This window comes from Balaenoptera musculus, chromosome 11 (genome assembly GCF_009873245.2).
Source record: "Balaenoptera musculus isolate JJ_BM4_2016_0621 chromosome 11, mBalMus1.pri.v3, whole genome shotgun sequence".
Lineage (NCBI taxonomy): Eukaryota > Metazoa > Chordata > Mammalia > Artiodactyla > Balaenopteridae > Balaenoptera > Balaenoptera musculus.
The window spans coordinates 28,767,094-28,792,778 of record NC_045795.1 but is presented as its reverse complement, the minus strand read 5'-3'; the positions used below and the strand labels follow the sequence as shown (position 1 = coordinate 28,792,778).

The 25,685-nt window shown below is 45.0% G+C and overlaps 1 protein-coding gene and 1 pseudogene across 1 annotated transcript in view; one reads left to right on the top strand and one right to left on the bottom strand.

Annotated features, from left to right (window-relative positions):
* The window catches only part of TNFRSF21 (TNF receptor superfamily member 21), a 65,880-nt gene extending 45,376 nt beyond the window's left edge, over positions 1 to 20,504 (bottom strand). Inside the window, exons 1-2 of the mRNA XM_036869101.1 lie at positions 20,010 to 20,504; positions 1,182 to 1,833 (exon numbers count right to left, since the gene is read on the bottom strand). Of these exons, the coding sequence (XP_036724996.1) occupies positions 1,182 to 1,833; positions 20,010 to 20,096 (739 nt within the window). The 5' untranslated portion in view covers positions 20,097 to 20,504. The remainder of the gene's footprint in view (positions 1 to 1,181; positions 1,834 to 20,009) is intronic.
* A 2,678-nt stretch (positions 20,505 to 23,182) lies between these two features.
* Positions 23,183 to 24,448, top strand: LOC118903727 (annotated as a pseudogene).
* Positions 24,449 to 25,685: the final 1,237 nt, after the last annotated feature.

Here is a 25,685-nt window from a genome sequence, read left to right as displayed (position 1 = left end):
GTGCTACTCTCCCACCAGTTGGCTATTTCATGATGCAGTGGTAAAATGGAGAATATGACTAAAATAAAGAAAAGAGCTCGAACTCCAATCTAAGTTTGACTAGTGAAAAGTTTGGTGAGACAGGTCAGTGAATAAAATAAGGCAGGATTTGCTTAGTATGTGCTAGTGACAAGAGGAACAAGATTTGGGCAGGCAGCTTAGTGGACTGCTTTCGGAGAAGCTTCCACAAGCATTCTCTATTAAGGAGTGAAAGCCTGGGAATTTGAGTCCCAAGAGACGGGACGTGGCCTGAATCAACCCCTGAGGAAACCTGGGCAGGTCACGGGATCTTTTTGAGGCTGTTTCTTCATTTCAACTGGCGGTTGTGAGAAGGCCCTCCTTATGGAGTCATCAGGAAGGTCAAACGTAACCACACGTGAGAGTCTGCTGGAAGGCGCAGCTCACATTGGCTGTCATCTCATGAAAATTAAATTTAATCAAAAAGGATTTGAAAATAAAAACAATGTTATTCTTGCCTGAGGTTCAAAATGAATTCTGAGGAAAACTGGGATATACTTAATGGAGGATATAAAGTCCTTTGAAAAAAAGAAATTCTTTTCTAGATGTGAATGCTAGTTACCTTCAACGTGACACGGATGTACTTGTTTCCTGAAGCTTCTGCCTTACTTTCCTTTTCTGGCCCACCTCAGATCCAACATTCATCCCTCCCTTCCAGATGTCATGGTATTTTTCTCCCCTTCTCCTTCTGACCTTCAGGCTGTGTCTCCCCCGAGGATTGACTGGGTGTTGGAAAACTTTTAATCTAGAAGGGACCTTAAAACAGCTAAATCACTCATTTATGGTGTCATATGATTGACAAGTTTGCAACCAAGGCCTGGAGAAGTTCAGTGACTTCCATAAGGCCACACGCTGACCTTGTTTCTCTCAGTTTTTATTTTCTAGCTTGATGTCACCTAGTTCTCAGATACTTGCTCCCCCCAATAGATAACTTCTGAGTCTCAATGTTTCTAACAGGTCCAAAGAAGCTAGACTTTAAATAGCCACAAAACGCAAGCCCTTTCTTCAAGGGGTGACTTTGGAATAGACCAGATGGAGAAAACATCCTGGGTCCAAGCCCATTCTCGGTACCTCCACGGGGCACAAAGCCTTCCTCACATACATAACTCATGAGGTTAAGTTACCTTTGGGAACATAAGTGGAGGAAGGGACTTCGTGGGGTTCCACGTGCTCAGGGCGGGAAAGGCTGATTGTGCCAGGGGAAGGAGGGGTGGTGCTGGAGAGGGGTGGGAGCGTGCCACAGACGTTGTCTGCCTCCTTGGTCCCCAGCCTGATCACCACCAGGTTCTGACTCAGACAGTCTGTGTATGATCTGCATCTCATCACACTGGAAGGCACATCAGAGAAGGTCCCCCGAGCACACTGCTTACACCGTACGTCCTCCATCTCTGTCCCCTTCTTCCGCACCCCCCAACCCACAGGGCACGCCGTGTGGGGGGCGCAGGTACCATTTGACTGGAACATGCCAGGTGGGCAAGTGCATTCTCGGTCAGTCAAGGCAGCACAAGGTAATTTCTCAATCATAGGCCAGGGGCACGGCTGACTACACCCGTGGCATTTCTCAATGCCATTCTCGTGCCTGGTAAAGGTCCCCATGGGGCAGCTGCTGCAGACACGCAGGCTTGTGTTGGTACAGTGCTCAGACACATAGGTTCCTGCCGGACACTTGTCACAGGTAAGCACCTGGCCGGTGACACGGTCGACATGGTGGTATTTGCCAATGAGACTTGGGGCCTTCTCTTCCGGCTGAGCCCTGGTGGTACTGAGGAATCCAAGCTGAAAGAAAGAAAAAGCAGGTGGGGGGACAAAAACCAAGAAGGTGTTACACGGGAAGAGGAGGAGAAAGGATGGAAGAGTCCCATCCCCACCATCATCATTCCCATGAAAGGTCTGAGCCGTTCTGTACCCTTTTAACACTGCGGCTGCAACATAACAGAGAGAGAAACAGACCCCAGTTCCGTATGGGGGCCTGACCTCCTGGCTCTGAAGCTTTGGTTTTGTTGCCTGACCTTTGCCTCAGCTTCCTTTTTTTTCCATCTGTAAAATGAAGCTGACAGTACCTCTCGAACTGATTGTAAAATCAATGGAGAATATGAATGTGAAAGCACTTTGGGACTCGTATTAAAAATGCTACACAGAAGTCAAAATCCTAATGCACGAGGAAAATAACTTGCTGAATAGTGTCCTCCTTCTATGACCCAAATGTTGCGTGGCCATTTCTTGATACCAAGACAAGTCAGCTGAGAAGCAGGATGGCAAATATTTGAGCTGCTACTTCCATAACAGGGGACCCGGTTGGAGTTAACCAATAGACAAAGGTAAATGTTTTTTGCTTGTGTTTTGTAAAACAGAGGCAGGCCCTTGGCATTCTTAACGAGCTTTAAATAATAGAATTAATGCTTTTAGATGCACATCCTGTTTGTTGAGCCTCCGAAGGCCACAGTCAACCTGCAGCCACCTAGGAGCCCAAGCACAAAACTTGGGGAGGAAGGCAGTCAAGTTCAAAAACAGTATTTAAGAATGTTCCCTATGAAATGTAAAGACAAATTTAGATGATACCGAAAATGTGATGTTAGGGAAAACACCTGAATCAAGAGACACAGTCACTGAGAAAAGTTCAGGAGAACAGGAGCCAGAAAACCTGAGGCTGGTTCTCCCTGATCGAGATCCTTACTTCTCTCCTTGATACAGAGGCAGGGAAACTAAATCAGAGCTTCAAACCAGAAACTTGGGCCTCAAACTCAGCATCAAAATTACCTGAGAAGTTTTTTAAAAATCCACATCCCCAGCCCATCACCTGAGATCATGTGGCTCTGCAGTGTGGCCAGGAATCTGTTTTGGTTTGGTTTGGTTTGCTTGTTAAGCTTTCCAAGTGATTCTCATCCCCAACTAAGTTTTAGACCCCCTGAACCACGACGGGCCTCCTCGGGCTCTAAATCACCTATGATTCTGAGACAGCCCAGGTCCACGGTCAGAGCCCTTCCCTCTGCCTCTCACCCAACCTGGCACTTTTTACTGTTTTAATATTGCTCTTTTTTAATTATTATTTTTACAACAAAAATAAACATTCTTGTAACAATTTTAATAATTATGAAACAGAGTGAAATGTTTAAGTCTCTGCTCAAATCCACCCATCCCCAGAGAAGCGCCCTGTTCACTTTGGCGTGCACCGTTCCAGACCATTTTCTGAGCATTTACACATAAAACACACATACATGCTTTCAGTTGGCCAGTTCAGCTACTTTGGGTTTGGTTTTGGTTTACGTATATAAAGGGGACAGGCCATACCCACCATTCTGTGACTTGCTTTTGTTCACCTTCTAATACTGCATCACTGAAATCTTTCCATGTCTGAACACGTAGGTACTTCCTTCTTTATAATGGTCAAGTTCTCTTCAACAGTATGGATATGCCTTTGAACATGCGCATGGTAAAGAATTTAGAGATTCTTCCTAACGAGGACATGTAGATTGCTCCTCTGTCCATGTGTCAGTGTACACATGTGTCTTTCTATAACCCGTATTCGCCTCCTTCCCTTCCCACTCCACACCCCAGTTTCCCTTTTCTTTCCTTCTCATCCCAAATGACAGCTACAACCATGCTGCTCTCACAGTCTTTTGAGAACCCCTGTCTTCAAGGACCAAAGAAGTCACCATACAACCCATAACTAGGAACCTCTCACTCCTTCTCCTCTTTATTACTATGAATCTACTAGACACGTATTTTCAGCCTACGAGAGCACCAGACCTGAAATACAAAGAATACCTGGGCAAAGATTTAGAGAACAGAGGACTTGTGTTCTTGTCCAGACTCTGCCTTAAGATCCATTGGACCTGGTTTTACACGCTTGCAAAATTATCAGGTTGGACTAGGTTGTATTCACCTCTAGCCTTCAAGGTGTCTGTGATTGTTTATCAAGTTCCACCTTCTCTATGAAGCCTTTACAACCATTCCGAGACACCCAGATTCCAAGCCGACGAGCAAACTCTTCATCGCATTTCCTGTTTCTTCTGTTCATCATGTTGGTGCCTAACGACGTATTGCCTTGTAATGTTAGTTGATGGCTTCCTCAATGTAAATATTTATCTTCCCATAATGATTATAAGCAGCTGGAGGCCAGGGTCAACCACGTAGATTGCATTTCCTCCCTTGCTCAACCACCTCAGTGATGAAGGTCATGGAAATGATAAACAAAGCATCCTCTGAGCCAAGGGTCAGCAAACTACGTGCCCCCTGTTCCCGTAAATAAGTGTTATGGGAACCTAGGCATTCGTTCAGCTACTGTCTATGGCTGCTTTCATGCTATAACGGCAGAGCTGGATAGTTGCAAGAGAGACCATATGGCTGCAAACTTAAAGTATTTACTATCTGGCTCTTTACAGGAAAGAAAAAAAAAAAAAAAGCCTGCCAATACCTGTGTTCAGCAGTCAAAAGAAATGTCAAAAAATTCAGGGACCAGGAGCTCACTCACAGAAACACTCATACCTCCTCGGAGAGTCTAGCAAAGAGTATGGAGTTCGTGGCTTCCTTTCTTGACACCCATTCCAACTGACACGCCAAATCTGATCCTTCCATCCCCTGCTTAAAATTCTCAATGGCTCCCCCCACATGACTTACGATGGAATGCAAAATCTTGACCAGAGTTAGGACTTCCTCCGAGATGCCGTCCCTGCCCTCCCCTCCCCAACTTAAAACTGGTCTCATATTCTCCCCTCATATACATTTTTTTAGGCTAATAAATGTTTTATTTTTTTTTAATTTATTTTATTGAAGTATAGTTGACTTACAGTGTTGTGTTAATTTCTGCTGTCCAGCAAAGTGACTCAGTTATACATATATATACATCCTTTTTCATATTCTTTTCCAGCATGGTTTATCACAGGATATTGAATACAGTTCCCTGTGCTATGCAGTAAGACCTTGTTGTTTATCCATCCCCTCATTCCTGTTTTTCCTATACGACTACCCTCATTTTGTAGTTACACATTCATCTGCTTAGTGTGTCTTCCCCTCTGGACCACAAGCTCCATGAGGATAAGAATAGACTCTCTGTTACATTCTGATGCTCTCCAAGTCCTTGAGGATAGTACCCAATGTGTGGTATAACTGGCAAGGGTTTGTTGGCTAAATGAATGAATGGCTTTGTAGACCATAAGTAATTAGAAGCAGCAAAGTAAAGGGTGGGGATGGAAGAGGTTGCTGGGCCTGAGCACGGATATAAAGGCAAGTGAGAGAAAACCAAAATGCCTCCACCACGTAGCCGTCATCACTCAAAAGAGATAAAGCAGGCTGGCACCCTTTGGTGGAAGGGCAAATAGTTAGTTTCACCTCCAAAGCCCCTGAGGATATCACTCTGTTTTAACAGAACCAAAACTGGTTTATAAGAATTATGCTCGGGGCTTCCCTGGTGGCGCAGTGGTTGAGAATCTGCCTGCCAATGCAGGGGACATGGGTTCGAGCCCTGGTCTGGGAAGATCCCACGTGTGCCGCGGAGCGGCTGGGCCCGTGAGCCACAATTACTGAGCCTGCGCGTCTGGAGCCTGTGATCCGCATCAAGAGAGGCCGTGACAGTGAGAGGCCTGCACACCGCGATGAAGAGTGGTCCCCACTTGCCGCAACTAGAGAAAGCCCACGCACAGAAACGAAGACCCAACACAGCCATAAATAAATAAATAAATAAATAAAAGAACGTGAATTTCTTTTTATTTAAAAAAAAAAAAAAAAAGAATTATGCTCTGTGTGGTGCTTAAGAGGACAAGCAAACGTAATGAAGAATTTCAAATATCTCCCCTTCATTTCATAAAAAGATTACACTAACTTGGTGCTTGGAATTATAAGCAGTATAATGAGATTATTCTCCAGAAGTCACCTATGTCCCATCTTAGTTTCAACTTTAGTTATTTGAAAAATTTCATGTACTTAGGACACTTATTTCACCACCAATCATGGTTAAATGAGCAAATATCAGTGTACCACCCCAAACTGCACAGGATATGGGAGCACTATAAATACTTATGAAGTGATTAAAAGGGAAAACCCAAGACAAAGCAAATTTCAAAGGAGGGAAGAGGTAGCTCTAAAATGACCAGCTATAAAGGCCTCCACACTCACCTTGGTGATACACGTCACACCTGTCCTGTTATATCACTTCTACTCTAGGGGCACAGAGATGGACCCAAGAAGCACCAGATGTGCTGATACATGTCAGAATACTGATGCCTATTTCTCTTTAACAATTCTTATCGCATGACGTCGTCCTTCAAACAAATGGGGAAAAAATTCCATGCAGTTTATAAGTACAACGTGTTTATGTCATTCTTGTTCCCTATCAAATTCCAATCACTTTTCATGGAAAATGAGCAATTGTTTAATGCTGCCTAAAACTAGTACATCAGAAGGAATCTCAGCTACTGTGGATACGATAACAAAGAAAAGGGAACCAAGTTATTCCTGAGATGGTGACTATAAGACATACTAATAGATGCTCAAACAGCAAAAGCCTGGCAGGGTAGAGACACCCCCAGAAGTTCTGACCATTTTATTTTCAGCATCACATTAAATTTGTAATCGCAAGACACTGACTGCTGGGAATTCTCTAGACTTGAGAAAGAAAAAGAATGTACAAAGAGAAAGGCACCAGGGATAAAGCCTCTACAAAGCACGGACAGACCTGTTCTCAGTTGTGTTATATAAATTTGGTTGGCTCTGGCACTGCCTGCTATCCTCTCTGATATAAAAAAGCCTTCTGTTGCTAGGGCAAAAGCAGGGACTGCTGTTAAAGCTGGCAAATCTAGAGAATGCTGAGGCTAGAATGTGCTGACAACAGGACCGGAAGGAGGCAAGCTCAGGGGACACAGGGGAAAAGGGAAAAAAATGGGGAAGACTGAACTAACCCAGATGCTGTCTTCCCTGGAACCTACAATGCAGAAGGGTGTGTACTCAGCCTTCAGGCCTTGGACCACAGAAACGCATCTCCCTCCATCCATCACGATGGCTAGTTCTATAGGCTAAGACCCCACCTACATGGAGAAGCCAAGTTATAAATAAGACAGTGGTAAAGGTGTAGGGGAAACATGCCTCTGGGCTCACTAAGAATTTATAGAATCCTCATATAAACCAAGGCAAAACTAACACCACCAGCCAGGCCAGCAACTCCAGCCTGAAAGTATAAACAAAACCTAATTTAGCCTGAAGCATCTGAGCAAGCCCAGCTCTACCAGATCCTGAGTTGGAGCTGGGGGGGGAGGCGGGAGGGGGGGGAGGGTATGGAAGTGGTTTGACCTGTGTCTCCATTTCCTCATTAACATAATGGCGATAATAATCATACAATTAAATAATTGTAATAATAATGCAATAAAAATAATACATAGGGTAACAATCCTAGGGTTGTTTTCACAATTAATTGTTACTACACATAAAACAGGTAGAACACGCATGACCCAAGGACGTTCTCCATGAATGTTAGTTATTTTAATCATCACTCCTATTATCATTTTACTCTAGTTGAGCTTCAGTCCCTTGGGATTAGACAACTTTTTAAAACACCCCAATTAAAACACAAATATCCAATAGAGAACAAACTAGTGGTTACCAGTGGAAAGAGGGAAGGGGGAGAAGCAATATGGGGATGGGGGAAAAAGGGTCACTATGGGATTATACGAATACGAATCATGTGTATGAAACTTTTGAAAATTGTAAAGCACTACAGAATTTAAAGAATCTTTCATTCAATAAAAAAATAATAATAACGAATAATACCTGTTTTTTTACAACACTAACTAAAGAATAAACGTGTAGCCTCCTTTTTATTAAAAAACAAAACAAAACACGGGAGTTCCCTGGAGGTCCAGTGGTTAGGACTACATGCTTTCACTGCAGAGGGCATGGGTTCCATCATCCCTAGGTGGGGAACTAAGATCCCACAAGCTGTGTGGTGTGGCCAAAAAGAAAAAAAACACGAAAATATCCGATTCTTGATAAGTGTGTCAAAGACTCTAGATTAAAAAAAGAAAAACTGTAATCCTAAAACACACCCTACTAGGCTAGGAGCCCACACCAAACAAAACATACAGACTGCATGGCAAGGAGGTAAAAGACAAGCAAGGACCAACCGGCGTTTCCAAACAGATTTAGAATATAAACTTACTATACAGCAAATGAGAAAACACAAGAGGAGAAAGGATTTGTTACTAGTAGGTACACTGGAGACAAAGGGAGAAGAAGTTAAGTCAGCACTTTGCAGAGTGAAATTCCCTGATCTTGTCCCACAAGATGTTCACGATTCTAGGGTCTACAACACCGGTGAACAAACTCCGGCTTTTACATTTTCAATAGTTGGGGAAAAAATATCAAAAGAAGAATAAAATTTTGTGACACATGAAAAAAATGATTTGAAATTCAAATTTCAGTGTCCACAAATCAAGTTTACTTGGAACCCAGCCACACCCATTCTTCTGGGCATTGCCTAGGTCCGCTTTCAAAGTACAGAGGCAGAGTTGAGTAGTTTCCATAGAGGTCACATGGTCTACATGGCCGAAAATACTATCTAGCTCTTTATAGATAAAGTTCACCAACCCCTGGTCTAAAAGGTTAGACCTCCTGATTGGAGCCCTCTCTTGCAGAGGCACAATTAATGGCAACCTGATGATGGCTCCAAGAGGCCCAGCGGGAGGGCTGCAGAATATGGTGAAACTTATTTGACCATGAAATCCTTTACTCACACTAGGAGTATGAACATTCTGCAGAACACACTGATGTAGTTCTCACCACCAACATGATGCTGAATTCCAGAAAGGTTAATAAACCCAACATTAAAAAGATCAAATATAAAATTTAAAGTAAGAGCAATAGTTGATTTAGCCCATCTGTAAAGAGATCGATGTCTAGAAATAAAGACACAGACGTAGAGAATGGACTTGAGGACACGGGGATGGGGAAGGGTAAGCTGGGACGAAGTGAGAGAGTGGCATGGACTTATATATACTACCAAATGTAAAATAGATAGCTAGTGGGAAGCAGCCAAATAGCACAGGGAGATCAGCTCCGTGCTTTGCGACCACCTAGAAGGGTGGGATAGGGAGGGTGGGAGGGAGACGCAAGAGGGAGGAGATATGGGGATATATGTTTATGTATAGCTGATTCACTTTGTTATAAAGCAGAAACTAACACACCATTGTAAAGCAATTATATTCCAATAAAGATGTTAAAAAAAAAAAAAGGAGATCAATGTCTGACTGTGAAAACAAAAATCAACAACAAAAAAGAAGATACTCTCAGACACAAAAGACAATACTCTCATTTTCTGATACTCTCAGAAAATAGGTTTAAGAAATTAACTGAGGGAACTCCCTGGCAGTCCAGTGGTTAGGACTCCACACTTTCAATGCCATGGCCTGGGTTCAATCCCTGGTCAGGGAACTAAGATCCTGCAAGCCGCATGGCATGGCTGAAAAAAAAAAAGAAAGAAAAAGAAAAAAGAAAAGAAATTAACAGAAATGTTTGCATTATGAAATATAAAAACATTAAAAGCAGACTGGAAAAATATATGCCATATACAGCTAATAAAAGCTTATAACTGAAAATGTAAAGAATTAATGCAAAGGAGGTTAACACAAATTCCACTCAATAGTTGAGACAGAATAATTACAAGGGAAATTATCCCATGGATAAATTGATGATATCCCTAGCAACTACTGAAATGTAAATTTGCACAGCCAAGGACCTTTACATGTCTATATTAAAGCAGCATAAATAAATTAAAATGAGAAACTTCAATGTTGGCAGGCTTGTGGGGTAGAAGGTACATTTATAGGTTCCTGGTGATGCTCTTAATGAATTTAGTCTTCCTAAAGACAATCTGGCAACACGCAGCACGAACCAGAAAATGGTTCATTCATTTCCTGCGACCCAGCAATTCCACTTTGGGGAATACACTTCAAATGTACCTCACTTTTGGGAACAACCCAAAAGGAAAAAGAGCAACTCGTCTGTACAGAGACAGCTCTATCAGTGCTGCTCGCCTGCAGTAGGAAAACAATGACAATAACCCAAGTGTCCAACAACAGGGGGATGACTCAACACACTGCCAACCAGAGAAGAGGTGGGCTTAAAAACTGGCGGGCATGAAGATTTCACTGACATAAATCACAGCACCTCAAACTCACATCCAAACTTTGGGTGCCCCAATCCCACCCACTCTTTCCCCAGCCTCCCCTTCAAAGGAATCAGACCATCAAAGACTCAACTCAAGAACCGGAGAGTCATGGGATTTCCCTGGCGGTCCAGTGGTTAGGATTCCGAGCTTCCACTGCGGGGGTCACAGTTTCGACCCCTGTGCCCCCCGGGGAACTAAGATCCCACAAGCCACACGGTGCCAGGGAGCCAGGCTTGATGACTGCTTTCTTTTCACTGCACCTGCCCGCTCGTATTTCACCATCAGGAAACTCTCTTCAAACTCTTGCAAATCTAACTGGTAACCCCCGCATCTTCACTGCCACCACCCCAGAACCATCATCTTTCCCCTGAACTATGGCAAAAGGTTCCAACTGGCCTCCTGCATCTACGTTCCTCCTTTCCAACCCATTTTCCACAGAACCGCCAGAGTGATCTATTAAAAAAAAAAATCTAATTTAAGCCATATTATAACCCTGCTTCCCACTGTACTCTGAGTGATATCCTGACATATTCGTATCTTTAAAGATCTTGTACAATTTGGCCTCCGCCCACCTCTTCGACCTCAGTCCGTGCTCCCTCTGCCTCTATTCGCTGAGCACCAACCACAATAGGCTTCTTTCCAGTCTCTGGACATGTAGGCCCTTTCCTACCTCTGGGCCCTTCCACGTGCTGCTCCCTCTTACTGGAATATTCACGCTTCTGCTCTTTCAGAAGATTAGTCCTTAAATATCAACCCTTCTGTCTTCCCTGATAAACTATAAACTTCAAGAGGGAGGACCCATTAATAGCCTTTTACTATCACATACCCAGAGTCTAGCAATGCCTGATGTTTAACAGATGCACCATAAATATTTATTAAATGAATGAAAAATGTATCCCTGTAAGATCACAGAAAAGTAGCTACATAAAGAAACACAGAGCACAAGCATGCACATATTAGTTTTAGCTGTACATGAATGGTTGTGTAACATCCAAGAATAAGAATGAATTGGGAAGACACATAAAGAGACGTCCACGTCCACTAGGCTCTTCTAGTCTGCCAACTTGCTTATGTTTACAATGTTCTTCGTTGGGAATTCCCTGGCGGTCCAGTGGTTAGGACTCCGTACTTTCACTGCCGAGGGCCCAGGTTCAATCCCTGGTCACAGAACTAAGATCCCACAAGCGGTGCAATGCGGCTAAAAATAAATAAATAAATAAATAAATAAAATGTTCCTTGTTAATAACTCAAATACCCTTGAGATGTAGCTCAAAGTATTGAGAGACAGATCAAGCTCCCTCTACCCTCTAACTTGTCTAGAATGAATGAACAGTTAGTTCACAGCAAAATCCTTCTGGAATTCATTCAACAATCATTTATTGCTTAACTACTATGTGTCAGGGCATTGAGCCAGAAACACAAAGATGAATAGCACGTTGTCTGTCATCCGTAAGAAGCTGAAATGGAGTAACGCTGGCCCTGAGCATTCCATATGGGGAGGGAAGCATACCCAAATCTCGTCCTATTTGGTATTTCTCCTGGACCAGGTACACAAGATTTCAACCAAAGAGAGAAGAGCCATAGACTTCCAGAAGTAAAGGAAGAGCAAGGAGTGACTAACGACCAGTTAGATTATTCTGGGAACCTGTCACCATTTGCCTTTGAGTATTTTTCCCCCTTCCCATCCTCCTGCCTCTCTTAATCCTGGTTATGCTGAACTGGCCATACCTAAGTTGATAACAGATTATGGTCTTGTCTCTAAAGGGTTCTTTGGGAAACCAGAATGCTAACCTCTTTCCTGGAACCAATGATAACATTTCTTCTCACCTTATGCCTTTCTTTAGTCTACTCGGCACCTACAATCTATGAAAACCTTGCTTAGGAGAGCACTACAAGCGTGATAAACCACACACAAACACATCACATACAAGACCATGCAAATCATGGAGCCCAACCAGTTTCTAAGAGACCTGAAATGAAAAGTTAACAAAGAAAATACTAATAACAGATGAGGCAAACCCATGCACTGATCCTATACAAATAATCAGGCTGGCAGCAGAGAAAAAACCCCAAGAGGTCCTCAAGTTCTCAGGATGAGTTGAAACTGCCATGCTAAGCAGAGCCCATGTCATACTGTTACTCACTAAGCAAATATTTTTCAAAATGACCCAAGGAGCAGGAAAGCAAAGCGTCTATTCCCTATTTATAACATTTCAATTTGCAAGAGTATCTTTCCATCTTAACCATGGCACCATTCTTCGTCAGAATCACACCATAGGAAAATGCTTGCCAATAGCTCCATGCCCTCCCCTTTCAATACACACACACACACACAGGTTGCTCTTACTTCATAATCAGCCCTTTTGGCTAAACTTCCAAATGCCATCGTGGAGCAGAACTGTTCACCCAGTGGAAAGAGAATGTTCGACTCTCAGGTAAAAGCATTCCTTTAACGGGAAACAAAATTCCAGTAAATTAAGGTTACTTGTGCCCTACCCACATCTTGGCAGAAAGAGCAGTGTGTAGGAAGCCAGGTTGGCCTAGATCTGAATTCTCTCTCTGCCAGTTGACAATTGCTTGACCATAACTTCTCCTAAGCCTCATTTCCTATAAAATGGGGCTAATGCTACTACCTCATGGACTTGAAGGTTTTATTGAGATCATTTGTAGAAGGCATTCAACACAATGTCAATGGTACATGCTCAATAAATAGAAGTTTAACAATACCAACATCGATGATTCATATTAAGAGCCATTAATATTCCTTCCCTCCGGGCTGTCAGGGCCAAAGCCCTCTTGAAGCCACCGCTGCTCATTTGATTCCAGAACCCATGAACTCACTCCTTTCCTTTCTCCTAAATCCATTCAACTCAGGCTCCTTCTCCCAAAACAGATTAGCAAATGGCTCCAAGAACTAGAGCCACCAAGCAGTCCTGGTGGCAAAAGAGCAAATGGAAAATTGTATCGGGACTTCCCTGGTGGCGCAGTGGTTAAGAATCCGCCTGCCAATGCAGGGGACACAGGTTCGAGTCCTGGTCCGGGAAAATCCCACATGCTGCGGAGCAACTAAGCCCGCGCGCCACAACTACTGAGCCTACACTCTAGAGTCCATGAGCCACAACTACTGAGCCCACGTGCCACAACTACTGAAGCCCATGCGCCTAGAGCCCGTGCTCCACAAGAAGAGAAGCCACCGCAATGAGAAGCCCGCACACCACAACAAAGAGTAGCCCCCACTCACCGCAACTAGAGAAAGCCCGTGCACAGCAACGAAGACCCAACGCAGCCAAAAATAAATAAATTAAATAAATTTAAAAAAAATTATATCAAGATCAGCTCGAGCCTTGCTGTGACTTCGTTTATGAAGCCCCCTCTTTTTTATTTTTATTTTATTTTATTTTTTTTTAACTTTTTGGCCACGTCTTGTGGCATGCAGGATCTTAGTTCCCTGACCAGGGATCAAACCCATGCCCCCTGCAACGGAAGTGCAGAGTCTTAATCACTGGACCACCAGGGAAGTCCCAGAAGCCCCCTCTTTTTTAAATTTGGTTTTGTTTTTTTCGTTTAGAACAAAGCCTTGGACAAAATTTTCAGATATTCTCAAGAGAAGATGGGGCTATAGCACACTGCCCTGACTCCCCACCCATGTCCTGCCCAATCCCACCCCTGCTTGAGGACCCCCTGAGCACAACTTTCCCATCACTGCAAGCATCCATCATCTCCAAGGCCAGGGTGCTGACATGTGGAAAAACTCCAGAGAGCCAGAATCCAGGAGAATGGACCGTTCCTGGAGGCCTTCAGCAGCTCTTACGAAGAGTGAGATCACTACTGCTTTCAAGCAACGGCCTAAACATCCATGGGCGCCAGGTTTCTACAGCTCTCGTGAGCGTTCAGCAGACACTTAAACATCTGCCAGGTTCCTCCCTACTTATAATCCCTGCCTGGCTCCTCTCCACTTGGACTCAGGCTGGAAATGGGAGGTGGCAGAGTAGCCAGGTGGCAGCACACAAGCCAATTTAGGATGCCTGTTTACTTTTTGGTATTTGACAAATACAAACACTGGGGCAAGGCCAGTATTTATTCACGATCTCACCCCGCTCCTAAAGAATCGAAGCTCAGCAGCTGCTATCCCAGCAACAATAATGCCCAGTGTCCCGCTAACGCTAAATGGGGATTCAATTTGGGGACCAGGTTAACTCCTATTACGGCTTCCGTTTTCATTCTGTCAAACACACATATCTGCGCCTAATGCTCCAGACTGCATCCGCTCCAAATGGTCATCGGGCACATGCCCAAAGACGATGATGAGAGACTCTTGTCACCGAAGAGAAGCACCTGAGTTTTCCAGGAAGTTGCCGGGTGACCTGGCATGACCGGAGTTTGCCAGGCCTGCTTGGGGGAAGAGGGCCAGCAGAGTTAGTGCTTACTGGAAAAAAAGGCATGGCAGCTGACAGAAAGAAAAGTCACTCAATTCACACTGGCCCCTGAATAATCTGATGATGCATCTGACCATTTCCCATCACGCACACACACAAACACACACACACACACACACACACACACACAATTAATAAAGTTTACTTGAGCCAATTATAGTTTGAATGCTTTATAAAGGGCCGGCTGAGTACAAAACCAATCTGCAACTTCTCTATGGAATCTCCGAAGAGATGTTACCTCTCATCCTCACAGATGGAGTCAAGTGTAAGGTGAAATGTGATGTCTTCTGATCTACAAGCAGACTGAGCCTACGCTCAGTAGGGGTACACAGAGCACCTGCTGGAGCCAGTGCAAGCCCATGCCCACTCACCCCATCCACCTGGAGAAAGGGGCCTTCTGCAAACGGTGCTGGAAAAGACAGCCTTAACCGTGCTAACCACAGCCAGCTTGAAAGACTCTGTCCAAACTTAGCCACACTAAAATATGTAATCTAGCCGGTTGGTGGACCTATGCCGATTTAGTCCCGTGTACTTTCTCAACTTAAGGTAGCATGCATTCCATGACAAGGAATCGTTTTCTTGCTGATTTGGTGCACCTGTGTATTTTCTTTACACGGTAGGTTAGTTTATTTGTTTCGGACTGGGCCTGAGACAGATTCAGCCATATGCCTTTAGAAACAGTTGAGATGAGAATTCAGATGAGAAAGCTCGATCCCATTCTATACATTTTGACAACAGGGATGGGAGATTCACGGGGTACATGAGAAACCCTGCCTTCCGGGACAGGTCTGCATTCCCTACTCTTCTGAGTCATAAGTCACTTTCCCTACCAAGGCTAGTAGATATGATTCTGAGAGTAGGAAGACGTTTCTTCTTCTGACTTTCAGACTAAAAGCCAAAATTATTTCAAGTAGTTTAAAGACGTTAACATCTATCACATTTTGTGTATTACTTTGAGTATAGTACATTCATCCACTGATTCTTTCTGAACGCGTGAAACCCAACCAGCACTGTTGATAGCCATGTACGTTTATACACCATATGAATTGCGCCTGAGGGGCAAGATCCAAATCCTAATTCATCCCCGGGCTCCCACAGTGCCTCTCACAGTAAGCGCTCAATGTAGGTTTGTCAACGTGAAAAAATAATTTGCTTCCCCAATCCAGGCTCTTTTTACCCCTCCAGTTTTCTCTTCCGGTTTTCACACTCTAGGATTGTGGAGTTCAAGTACATAAAAAAGAGAAAATCTTTTGGATATAACATCAGCTCTAATTTAAAGTTCTCCTCGAACTTGTCACTAAGTCCATCCAGGACTTCAGCTCCAGCCAGCTACTCCACACCTACCTAGTCAAATAGCCAAAGTCAAATGCCAAGATACTAGATAATTAACTTTGATAAGCAAAGGTCAGGAGATGGCATTAAGCTAGACATCTAGTCTCAAAGACAGTGACAAACACCATACTTGGAACTTTCTAGACTAGCACAGCCGAAGGATCTTACAGCAACTGTCCTATCTGGAATTCATAATCTGTGCAGATTAGTGGTTTCTAAAATGTCAGACCTCATTCCCTTATCAATTACGGCTCCCTTCTTCTGACTGTCCCACTGCCAGTATTCTATCTGTCCAGTCAAAGCAACTCCCTGAGGGCAAGAGACATCTTTGAGTGTGTTGTGTCATACTGGGCAAGCCCTTCTAGGGCATTCCTTAACATTGGCACAAACCTTAGGTCTCATTTATCTGCTCTCCAGACTTTTGGCCTGAAACACGCAATACTGTTTTTTTGTCTTTTGGTTTTTTTAAAATATATTTTATTTATTTATTTTTGGCTGCACTGGGTCTTCGTTGCTGCGTGTGGGCTCTCTCCAGCTGCTGCGAGCGGGAGCCACTCTTCGCTGAGGTGCGGGGGCCCCTCATCGCGGTGGCCTCTCCTGTTGCGGAGCATGGGCTCCAGGTGTGTGGGCTTCAGCAGTTGTGGCACACAGGCTCAGTAGTTGTGGCGCACGGGCTTAGTTGCTCCGTGGCATGTGGGATCTTCCTGGACCAGGGCTCGAACCCATGTCCCCTGCATTGGCAGGCGGATTCTCAACCACTGTGCCACAAGGGAAGCCCGGAAACACGCAATATTTTGCCTTTCAGTGTGTGGTTCACTTTCCAATATCACACAGACATCTCAACGCATCAGAAACAGGGGCTTTCAGACTTCCCTGGTGGTGTGGCCACGTGGTGTGGCCACAAAAAAGCCACGTGGTGTGGCCAAAAAAAAAACCAACAACAAAAATAAACGCATCAGAAACAGAAGTGCAAGCAGCGAAAATACTCTCCTCCAAAGGCACTCATGTAATTCTCATCAATGTCCTGCAACAACCCAAACCACCAGGCTCAACTCTCCCCCAGTGAGCCTTCTCTCTTGTTACGTTTCATCATCAGGCAATCTGGAGTTGTGAAACCCGCAGAGTGGCACAGGAGGGAGGCGTGAGGCGGGAGAGGGAGTCAGGTTGTCGTGGGTCCCAGCCCCAGTGCCATCAACCCTTGGGAGCTGGGTGGCCCAGGACAACCAGTGAAGTTTTTGCAGCCTCCATTTTCCCAACTGTAAAATGGAAATCATCCCACCTGCTTCAGAGATGTTGGGAGTAAGAGAGATACTCTCTCTAAAGCACCTGACACATACGATAATAACAATCATATTATATGTTATATATATACATATTATATATTATATAAAGATTTTTTTAAAGCTTATAGTAAGTTCTCTTTCAGTTAGCCTGTCATCACAAGAAAGAAATAGTCAAAAATGATGACAATAACAAATACTGTCACCCAAAAAAGGAGATATTTGAAAGAAGAGGAGTGATGGAAAGCCCTAATAAAAAGACATTTTATTGGGTTTATTATTTTTGAAGCTAACGGCAATGAATGGGTAGGGCATTATCTCCCCACTGGCCCCGGTAGTGTTCTGAGCGTGCTTCCGTGTCTACCTGAGCTCCAGTACCTGGAGTCTGTCATTTTCACATGGCCAAGAATCCCAGTGGGATAAAGAATCCTTATAACAATGTCATGAGGTCATCATTTTTTTTTTTTTTGGCTGTGACTTGCAGCATGCGAGATCTTAATTCCCTGACCAGGGATTGAACCCGTGCCCCCTGTATTGGGAGCGTGGAGTCTTAACCACTAGACAGCCAGGGAAGTCCCATGAGATCACCATTTTATACACTAACAATGCCTGGGCTGAGGACTGGAGCTTGCAGAGCGGGAATGGGAAAAATAAAAGACATTGCCTCCCCACCCTGGTGACCCCTGGTCCACCCTGTCAGTTTCCCTTCAGGAAAAGGGGTCAACTCTAGGCCACTCCATGAACTGAAGTGGAACCTTTCTATCATAATTAGCAGAAGAATAAGGACTCTTTATTTTAGTTAATATCTCGAGATTGCTTCTAAACTCCACTGTAAATTTCATTTTTTTTTAAAAGACAGCCAAACTTACATTCTCAAGTCTTCAGTTGCAAATCCAGTGCACAATTTTTAGGTCAACCGGACTTAATGATTTCGGAAAAGGAGCTGGGCTCTTTCTCCGGAGGTTAAAGCAAGCTGCACTTTGATTACATTCTGACCTTACTTTAAGCATCTCATGCAGAAATGGAAAGTCAATGAAATAGTGCACTGACTTAAGACTTAATCCAGAAATGGACTCTATGGGGAGCATAATGATCAGATGTGTTGGAGGGATTGGACAGGCATGTAGTGGGGTGGCACGTAGCGGGGTACAGTAGTAGATCTAAGGCTGACAAGGAGGCAGCTGAAGGATGGACCTACTTCACCTTAGGGTCAATGTTCCCTGGGCCTTCGATGGGTTTCTCTCCACACCAAGACTGTCCAATCCAGGTTCACTGCTTTATGAGACCCTCCCCCTCTACTACTCATCATCCACCACCCTTGTGTCAAGGATAAAAATCTTGACTTCGCCATTTCTATAAAATGGGCAGAAAAGGGTCTTTGAAGGAAGACTGGGACTTGCCTCATTATAAATGCTAACAGCACCAAACTTTTCTTTAGTCTCTCTCTTCCCCTTTAAAACACACCCTCACACAGGGAACCAGAGTGTCTGTAGGATGAATTCCCAGGCCATAGCAACTGCAATGCCCTGGGATCTAAGAGATCTTGGCTGGCCAGGCATTAAGCCCTTTTCGGGAAGGAGACAGCAAGCCTGCCTTTCCCTGACACAGCCCTGCCATGAAAATAGGCTCTTGTTTTTTGTTTTTGTTCGGTCTTTAGCTAAGAATCTCCATCCTCCTTGCGGAGACAAAAAGATATGCACAGGAAGCTTATGGTGGCTTGGGTTTGATCTTAAATCAATGTTCTTCCCCCTAACTCATCCCATCCCCCTTAACATTTGCAAAGAAGGGGAAGGCTTCTGGGGAAGTTGGGGATAAGTTTTGGGTCAAAGGTGCTTTCAGGCTCTGACCAGATTACTGATGGAGAGGACTACCTACAGGGCACGCCCTGGAGCTGAAAGCAGACCGAGTGCAGAAGGAGGAAGCTGCCTCACCCTGCAGGCTCACCTGCCCGGCCACAGGTAAGCGAGGGATAGGAAAGACTGGAGAAAATTCAGCTTCCTTTATGGAGAGCTCTCTCCCCCTCCCCCCACACAAGTGCCAACGCGCTGGCTGCCTGGCTGCGAGCCGGCGCTTTGGAGGCGCCTGAGAGCGGGTCTCAGGGTTCTTCTTTGGGCGTGCCGAAACCGGGACCCACCCAGCCAAGGCGGAGAGGTGGGGGAGGGGGCGAGGCGCCCGCGCGGAAGGCTAGGCGCGGCTGCACGCGGCGGTCTCGGGAGCCGGCGCGCACAGGTCCCGCGCTCTCCCACTGCGGTAGCATCCCGACATGACACTGCAGCTGCAACAAAGCGGCGGCCGCCGCCAGCCTCGGCGCCCACCCCGCGGCCCCAGCCCCACTCCACGCGGCGGGGACAGCGGCCGGTGGCCGTGGGGGTGCGTGGAGGGGGTGGAGGACCCCGGAGGGGCAGAGGAGGGGGAGAAGCCCTGAAATGCGCAGGAAGCCCGGTGGCCACCTCCCGCACCTCGCCCGGAGCAGCCAGACTGCAAGGAAAACAATTCGCCTTCATGCCGGAGTCCCGGCTGAGCCCTACTGCTCCCCCAAATGACCCGATCCGAGCCCTCCGCTGTGTTGCCTTCCCTCGGTCGCAAACCTCCCGACCCAGCCGGCCGGACCCCAGCCCCCCGCAGCCCCGGCCCGGGGACCGGCCCGGGGACCCGCCCGGCTCCCGGAGCGCGGTGCCTTCTGCTCCCGCGCAGCCGCCGCCCCCGGCTCCCCCCCAACCCCCTCCGCCCCCAGCAACCCCGACGTCTCACCAGGAAAAGGGAGCCCGCGATCATCGTGGCTCCGGCGATGCGGCTGCAGGAGGCCGGGGCGGTGCTGCTGCTCGCGGAGATCCCCATGGCTGAGCCCGGGGCTCGCAGGGCGCCCGGGGCGCGTGGCCCCCCGGCAGCTGGAATCAGCGGCTGCTTCTGCCCAGCGCCGCATCCACCGCCGCCTCCCGAGCCGGGAGCCCATCTACCTCCAACACCCCATGTGCACTGCGGCAGCCGGACAGCCCGACAGAGGAGGGAGGCGGCGAGGGAGGCTCCGGGGGCGCTCAGCACCTGCCCAGCTGCGCGGCTGCCCGGGCGGGGAGAAGCAGCCGCGGCTGCAACCCGCGCCTCCCCGTGCTCTCCTCCGACAGCGGCTGCGGAGAACCAGGGAGGAGGGCTGGGCGCGAGAGAGCGAAGGAACAACTTCCCATAGCGAAGCCTCCAGCCGCTGCCAACCACCCTCCTCCGCTGCCCAGACCGGCCGGCGAGGGAATGAGTCGGGTGGCCGCCGGGCGCGGGGACACACGTGGTGGTGCTGAAGGGGCGGGGAATCGGCCCTTTGTGATGTCACCGCGAAGGAGGCCGGCTCTTTGTGCGATCAGAAGTGGGAAGGCGGTCCAGGAGGAGCGAGGGGGGAGAAGATGCCGCCTGGCGTTCGCCGAAGAAATTGCAGCTGCTTATTGACCCGGGGAAAACTTTGCGAAGGTATGCACACCCTTGACCCAAATTTACTTCCTTTTTCTAAGATGATTCTCAGTAAATTATTTTCCGCGACAGACGCCTTTCTGTTGCTTCTGGCTCAATGATTAAGGACAGCAAACGACCATAAAGCATTAGATCAACTGTGTGCCATAAAGAGACCAGCAACTTGGTTCTCAAACGTAGCTGCGCTTTAGAATCAGCTGGAGAGTTTAAAACATACGCGTTGATGCCTGGTCCTACCCCAGAGATTCTGCTTTACTTGGAACAGGATGTGGCCTGGGCATTGGGATTTTTTTCAGTTCTCCAGGTGATTTGAGGAGATTATGGGGCAAAGTTTGAAATCCTCTGGGCTAATGAATGCAGTTAAGGAAATCCAGACTAAAGAATTCCAAACCCGGAGTCCGCGGAAGCTGGGTCCGTGGATGGTCTTCCAGAGGTCTTGGAAATCCTTGAAATACGTGGGCCGGTGCATTTTCCTAAATAAAGGATCCAAAGTTTTGAATCAGACTATCACAGAGATAAGAAACACCCTTCCCCTCAAAAAAAGTGTTAAAAAATTTTGAGTTGAGTTCCAAATGCCTTTGTGGGATGTGAGTGGGTACAGAGGGAGGTAATATTCTGCCTCAGAAGTAAGAGCAACCGGAGCATTCCCTTGGTTGGTTGGCATCTCCTGCGTTTCTCAGTGTGAGAGAGGACCTGGCCTCCCTTTCTTTGTCTCTCCTGGGGGGAGGCAGAGTCTCCTGAGAGTGGCCACCATTTCTGGTACAGTGTCCATCCTCTAGGTTCTGCCAGCACAGGGCACACTATATTGAAATTACCTCTTTGGCCATCTGGCTCATACCACTCATTTGTGAACCCTATGGTGCTGGGCTTCTTCTAGCTTTCCCTGACCCCTTCTACTTCAAGATAACACACTTTCTCAATTATCTGCTTCAAGACTCAATACAGTACTCCTGAAGGTAACTTACCAAGGCAGAGGTGCCAGCTATTTATTTTCTTATTAAAATATTGTGCTTTGGCCTTTGTCCTATGCACACTTGGAAGATGCTAAAAATTAATCTGAGGATTAATTCCAATCTGTTCTTTCAAACATCTGTCAGTAAAGAAAAGGGTTGTCCATAAATATTGGAGCAGGCAGAGCCAAAATATGTAACCTCTGGTGAAAGTCAAAGAAGTTCTAGAAAACATTACCACTAAATATGGAGTTTGGGGGAAAGGATTATGTTTGGACTTGAATTTCTCTAGCTAGTTCCAGAAGTTCAAAAGAGGGAGGGACATGCATTGTGCCTCCATAGATAACAGCTTCAATTATTTCTTCAAAAATTCAAATGACTGGTCAGTACCATCATAAGTCTTGTTTGGGAAATTCCCTGGCAGTCCAATGGTTAGGACTTGGTGCTTTCACCGCAGGGGCCCGGGTTCGATCCCTGGTCGGGGAACTAAGATCCTACAAACCCCGTGGAGTGCCCTCCCCAAAAAGTCTTATTTAAAAGAAGTTGCATAGGTGTAAAAAAAAAAATAAGAGAGCAGTTGTTTGTTAGTCCATTTAACTCCTTTCATCCAAACTTACATTTCTCAAAGTAGATTCTGATTGATTCACTCCATGAAGTCCAGCAAATTTAGAGTTTAGAGTTTGGGTTCCTATGTTGAAGTCCTTTCTCAACTGTCTGTCTTCCTGAAATCTGAAAGAAATCTGAATTGTGCTTCCAGTGCTTTCAGATTTCATCATTTCACATAAATTTGAAATCGAACATCCACTTTGAGAGATGAAAAATTCCCTCAATCCTGTTTACTACTAACATTTAAATAATTGTCTCCCTATATGAGTGATAGATTGTGAATAGTTAGAATCTCAGTAGAGTGTGAAACTTTTATTACTTTGAATTAAAATATATAAATGCTTTTCATTTCACTTTGTAAAACTTCTTCAACAACTGTTGATTAACTCATTGCCACATTTTCAGAATGGTCACTTAGTCATGTGTATTTTCTGGGAAAGGATAGAAATTCAATAACGCATAAGGATTACCTTTGCCCTATCTTTGCCGTAAAATCACCCTTCAACCCCCATCTCCTCGCACACATAGTGGCTTCGGGATTTTTCTATTTTTGCCAATGCTGCCCAGTTCTCCTTGTTTCCCAGCCTCAAAGTCATTGTTAATTCCTTCCTCTCCCTTAGTCCATTTCCAGTCAATCTGCTTTTTCTATCCTCTTGTTTCCATTTTCAGTCTTTCCATTTCTCTGATTATCTATCTGGACACCAGAGAAATCACCAAAATTACATCTTGCCTTGAGTTTTGCCTTATTTTTTAATTTATCCTGCACATGTTTGACAATTCTAGTAAAATTTCAATTGTTAAGAATGTAAGGACGAAGTGCGTGCGGCGAGGACGGCGCAGCGGGGCCCATGTGTGGTTGGTGACTTTCTCCCCAGACGCTGAGGTGCCTGGATCCCTGACGCAGGCAGTTACTGAGCTGCAGCTGGACGACACTGTGCCTCCTGAAGCACTCTCTGTTTACGATGAAGTTGCAGTCTCCAGAATTCCAGTCACTTGTCACAGAAGGCTTGAAGAGTCTGACAGAATTATTCGTCAAAGAAAATCATGAACTAAGAATAGCAGGAAGAGCAGTGAGGGATTTATTAAGTGGAGTAAAGCCGCAGGATGTGGGTTTTGTAACCCTTGCTCAAATGAAGGAGCTGTTTCAGTCGGTTGACATTCAGCATTCGTATGATCAACAACAAAGGAAAAAAGCACGGGACGATCACCGTCAGGCTTCATGAAGAAAATTTTAAGTTACTACAGATTGACGTTGCCGCTGAGGGAAGACGTGCTGAGGTCGAATTCACAACTGGCAGAAAGATGCCGAACGCAGAGATCTCACTATAAATTCTATGTTTTTAGGTTTTGATGGTACTTTATTTGACTACTTTAATGGTTATGAAGATTTAAAAAATAAGAAAGTTAGATTTGTTGGACAAGCTAGAGGATTAAAAAAAAGATTATCTTTGATTTAAGATATTTCAGGTTTTATGGGAAAATTGTAGACACACCTGGTGACCACGATCCTGAGACTTTGGAAGCAATTGCAGAAAATGCAAAAGGCTTGGCTGGAATATCGGGAGAGAGGATTTGGGTGGACCTGAAAAAAATTTTTACTGGTAAGCATGTAAATCATTTGATTCACCTCATCTGTGATCTTGGTGTGGCTCCTTTCATAGGCTTATCTGCTAGTGCAAGTTTAGAAGAATTTAACAAAGTCAGTAAAAGTGTTGAAGGTTTTTCACCAAAGCCAATGACTCTCTTGACCTCATTGTTCAAAGTACAGGATGATATCACAAAATTGGATCGGAGGTTGAAGGTTTCAAAAAAAGAGAAGAATCTTGGTTTATTTATAGTAAAAACAGGAAAGATTTAATTAAAGCAACAGATAGTTCAGAACCATTGAAACCCTGTCAAGACTTCATTATAGATTCTAGAGAATCTGATGCAACTGCTCGTGTGTGTGAACTCCTCAAGTACCAAGGAGAGCACGGTCTTCTGAAGGAGATGCAGCAGTGTTCATTCCTCCATTTCCTATAAGTGGCCATGACATCAGAAAAGTGGGCATTTCTTCCGGAAAAGAAATTGGAGCTCTCTTACAGCAGTTGCGAGAACAGTGGAAGAAAAGTGGTTACCAAATGGGAAAAGATGAACTGCTAAGTTACATAAAGAAGACCTAAAATTGATGAGAGCTGGCTACTAAAAAGCAGAAAATTTTTGCCAGTCATAGCATCTTTGTGTGCTACGGGCAAATAGCAATTTTGGACCTTGATAAAACAATTTTGAAAAGCGTATTTCTATTAAAGCCCTGCTAAGAGGAAGTGTGACAAACAAACCCTCAGTATATTAACAGAGGCTATGTTGCAAGAAAAGGAGCCTCAGAAACGACTGCACACAGGTCAGTAGTTAAATGTATTATAAAATAATCCACTGAAATATTTAAGTACTATTAAGATATATGTTTGGACCCAACACTGTAGAATTCCTACTATGCTATATAGGAAGTATGCAGATTTAGCTATTTGAGGTCTGGTTTTGTCATGTATAAAGAGACTTTAAAATAGAAAAAAAAAAAAAGATGGTAAGTGCCCACTTTTTACAATGAAAATAACAGTTCACATTCTTAGTAGTGCCTGCTTTATGGTCAACATCCTGAGCTGATCCGTGAAGGAATGAATGACAGGAATTTGATGGGAAGAGGTGTGAGCATACAAAAGGTACAAGAATCAGCTTAAAGCCATGCTCAAAGGGAAAAAGAGCATGAAATTCATCTAAGCAACAACAAGATTGTTTCAACACTTACTGAGTAACTCCTATGTGTCCGACACTGTTGGGTACAGCAGAAACAATATTAAGAACTGATCTTGTCTTTGAGGAATTCACAGTCTCAGGAAGGAGAAAGGTTAAAAGATGACTAAAATAGTACAGCAGGTCTGAGTGTTAGAGATGGCTATTGTGCCCCATTATAGGTGTATACTTATTTCAACCAATCATGTGGCTGCCCAGAATAAAAGACTACTTTTCCCAGCCTCCAGTGCTCCTAGGTATGGCCATGTGACTAAAATTCGGGCCAAGTAGAATTGCCAAGTGTGTCTTCTGGGAAGCATTCCCATTGGCTAGACCTTAGTTATTCATCATCCCTCTCATCCAAGGTCATGAAGACCTGCTAATTCTATCTCAGTTAATTCTAATCTAATTCTATCTCTGTCATTTTTTCCCCCTTGCTCCTCCTCTAGATCCCTTCTGCTCTGGTCAAGGCCTCTTGTCTAGACGATTACACAAATCTCATGATTGGCATCCCTGCCTCTAGTTTTGCCTGGACCTCTCAGTCCTGCAATAAATCTCTTCTTCACACCCTAAGGATAATGAACATTTTAGAACCTAAATCTGGTCATGTTCTTTCCTCGCCAAAACCCCAACAAAGTTTCCCCAT